Source organism: Aphelocoma coerulescens, chromosome 5 (genome assembly GCF_041296385.1).
Source record: "Aphelocoma coerulescens isolate FSJ_1873_10779 chromosome 5, UR_Acoe_1.0, whole genome shotgun sequence".
NCBI classification, from domain to species: domain Eukaryota; kingdom Metazoa; phylum Chordata; class Aves; order Passeriformes; family Corvidae; genus Aphelocoma; species Aphelocoma coerulescens.
This window is the reverse complement of record NC_091019.1, coordinates 59,322,081-59,325,222: the sequence shown is the minus strand read 5'-3', so window position 1 is coordinate 59,325,222 and position 3,142 is coordinate 59,322,081. Positions and strand designations below refer to the sequence as shown.

The 3,142-nt window shown below is 56.7% G+C and overlaps 1 protein-coding gene across 1 annotated transcript; it reads right to left on the bottom strand.

Annotated features, from left to right (window-relative positions):
* Nucleotides 1–250: 250 nt before the first annotated feature.
* SIVA1 (SIVA1 apoptosis inducing factor) lies at nt 251–2,354 on the bottom strand. Its single transcript, XM_069018427.1, has 4 exons — nt 2,049–2,354; nt 1,757–1,933; nt 954–1,110; nt 251–478 (listed from the first exon to the last, which is right to left on the bottom strand). The coding sequence occupies exons 1-4, from the start codon at nt 2,164–2,166 to the stop codon at nt 421–423; spliced, it is 510 nt and encodes a 169-aa protein (XP_068874528.1). The 5' UTR covers nt 2,167–2,354; the 3' UTR covers nt 251–420.
* Between the last annotated feature and the right edge of the window lie 788 nt (nt 2,355–3,142).

Below are 3,142 nucleotides of genomic sequence, written 5' to 3'. Positions count from 1 at the left end.
TCCTAGTTAGCTCACAAAGAAAATGTTGTGTGTGTCCAGAATGGATTCACACTCACCTGAAAGCCCAGAAGGAGCAACTGATTTCTATTCTGATCCCACAAAAGTGTGTCCTAACACGACCAACATGTGGAGAGAATATTCTGAATCCTGTATCACATCAGGAGCACCAGGTAAGAGCATAGAGTGGTCCCTTCCAGACAGGCATATCACAGCTAGGTAAAAGGAAAAAGCTGACTCAAAATAATCTAAAAAGCTTTAAAATATAAATGTTTATTTAGCTACAATATTTAAAAAGTCCAGTATAAAGATATAAAACATAGAAATTCCATAACTAATTCACATGCTAAAAGGATTAGCTGTAAGGAGAAGACTTCATGAAATTCATGGACGTTTTAACCACGAGGGTTATTTCATCAAGTTTCAGACTTGAAATATTGAACAACCATTGCAGAGAACTTGCTCTCCCACAACACCATAACTAGGGGGAAAAAAAAAAAACAAAAGCAGAAGAAACAAAGTCAGTGTGCCTACTGTTTCTGGAACATAACAATGGCATACTCTTCCATTATCAACTGCAACCATGGGACTCCCACACAGCACACTCAGCATTTCTTTGTGTCACAGAATTGTTAACAATGAGGGCAAAAAACTAAGATTATTCCTAGGGAGTGCATGCATTCAGCACTGACCAGCATGCTATACTGCTGGTGGGAAAGCAGGAGAAATTTTTGTCTCCTACAACATTTAAATACGAAGTTAAACTAGACTTGCACTAAGGCTGATAAGACTGCTTCACACAGGCATCTTGGTTCACATGTTTCAGACAGTTTCACTGCTGCTGAAGCATGGGAAGAGTTTGAGTTCTTTGCATGCATGAGCTAGAGATCTGCTGCATCCAGAGCTTTTAGGGTACGTGTAATTAAAATAAGCTTCAAAACGCGAAAAGCACTTACTCAACAGTGGAGCACAAGGAGCAGGTAACCGTGTTACAGCAGCTGCAGAGCCTGCTGCAGTTCTGGCAGACGAACCGGTCACACTGCGCACACGCGTCCTTCACATCGGCCGTCCTCACACACGACGAGCAGGCTCGGGACGCTGCCACGGGCGGAACTGCTCGGCAAAGACACGGTAAAGAATGGATGAGCTTTACAGCAAGGCAGAGAAAGCAGCTGGGAGTCCCAGGAGCTGCGGAGCTACAGGCGGCAGCACTTCGCAGGACGCTCGGGCAGGCAAAGGGACAGGCAGCAGCGCCTCTTGGAACTTCCTCGGTTCTTTCTCTGCTCAGCAGCAAGAGGCTAAGGGATTTTAAAGCAGAACATACACGCGGCAGTTCGGAAATCCGTCAGCTCAAATCTAACACTTCCTTTAAGTAAAGTCAATAAAGAAGAACTACACAGCACACAACTACTCATGGTAGTACAGACCGCCTTGTGAGGGAAAGCCAAGGGGCAGCACTGGTCTCTGTGGTGACCAGGGACAGGAACCGAGGGAGTGGCCTGAAGTTGTGTCAGAGGAGGTTTAGGTTGGATATTAGGAAAAGGTTCTTCACCCGGAGGGTAGTCGGGCACTGCAACAGGCTCCCCAGGGCAGCGGTCACGGCCCCAACCCTGCCAGAGCTTAAGAATCATTCCGACAACGCTCTCAGGCTCATGGTTGGAAACGTCGCGGGCGTCCTGGGCGGGACAGGAGTTACCCTTCCATGGGTCCCTTGCAGCTCGGGGTTTGCGCGGTTCTGTGACACACCGCGGCCACTCACCCGTGTCCGCGGGCCGCCGCTGCAGTTTCCCGTCGTGGCCGATGAGGAGCTGCCCGCTCCAGCCGGGCCCCTCGCCCTGCGCCTCCCCGGCCGGCCCCGGCTCTGCCGGGCGGGCAGCGGCCGCCGCGCCCTCCATGTACGCCTGGGCACCCCTGAAGAGCAGCCGCCGGGTCCTCTCTGCGGCGGGAGAGGAGAGCAGAGTTAGGGGCGGGCTCCCCGTGGCCGCGGGCCGGCGGGCACATCCCCCGGCGGGGCGGCCGGCCCGGCGCTCCCCCCTGCGCCCCCCGCTCACCGAACACCTCCCGCCGGTAGTCCTCGCCCCGCACGCCGCGGCTCAGCTCCCGCAGCCCCACGCGGGTCTTCAGCTGGAGCGGGGCCGCGTCCCCGAAGGGGCAAGAGCGCTTCGGCATGGCCGGGCCGCCCCGCCCCGCCCCGCGCCGCGCCGCGCCGCGTCACGGTCGCGCCACCGCCTCCCTCACATCCCGGCCCGGGCACTCGGGAACCGCGGCCTCTCCGCTCTTTCCGCGGGGAAGCGAAAGCTTCCTTCGCAGAGGAAAATTTCTCTTCCCGCCCCGTCCCGAGCGCCGGGCGGGGTTGGCAGAGGCGGCGGCCCGGCCCCGCCGCCCCGCCCGATGCCACCGCCCCCCAGGCGTCACCTCCGTGCGCCCGCAGCGGCGAGCGTGGAGCCGGCGGGGCAAGGCGAAACCAGCTCTGGGACTCGGGATTGTCAATAAACCCCGAATCACGGAATCTGCTCAGTTGGAAAGCATCCACGAGGATCATGGAGTCCAACTCTTAGCCCTGCACAGGACGCTCCAAAACTCGCACCATGTGCCTGAGAGCATTGTCCAAACACTCCTCGAACTCTGTCAGGCTTGGGGCTGTGACCGCTTCCCTGGAGAGGCTGTTCCGGAGCCCGACCACCCTCTGGGTGAAGAACCTTTTCCTAAACCTCCCCTGGCACAGCTTCTGCCCATTCCCTCACGTCCTGTCGCTGGTCCCCACAGAGAAGAGATGAGTGTCTGCCCCTCCTCTGCCCCTCAAGAGGAAGTTGGAGCTGCAGAGCTTTCCCCTCAGTCTCCTCCAGGCTATCAGACCAAGTGACCTCAGCTACTCCCCATGTCTTCCCCACCAGACCCTTCACCACCCTCGTGGCCCTCCTTTGGAAGCTGTCTCATAGCTTTATGTCTTTCTTATTTTGTGGCACCCAAAACTGCCCCCAGCACTCGAGGTGAGGCTGCCCCAGAGCAGAGCAGAGCAGGACAATCCCCTCCCTTGCCCGGCTGGTGATGCTGTGCCTGATGCACCCCAGGACACCACTGGCCCTCCTGGCTGCCAGGGCACTGCTGACTCATGTTTAACTTGCCAGGAACCCCAGGTCCCTTT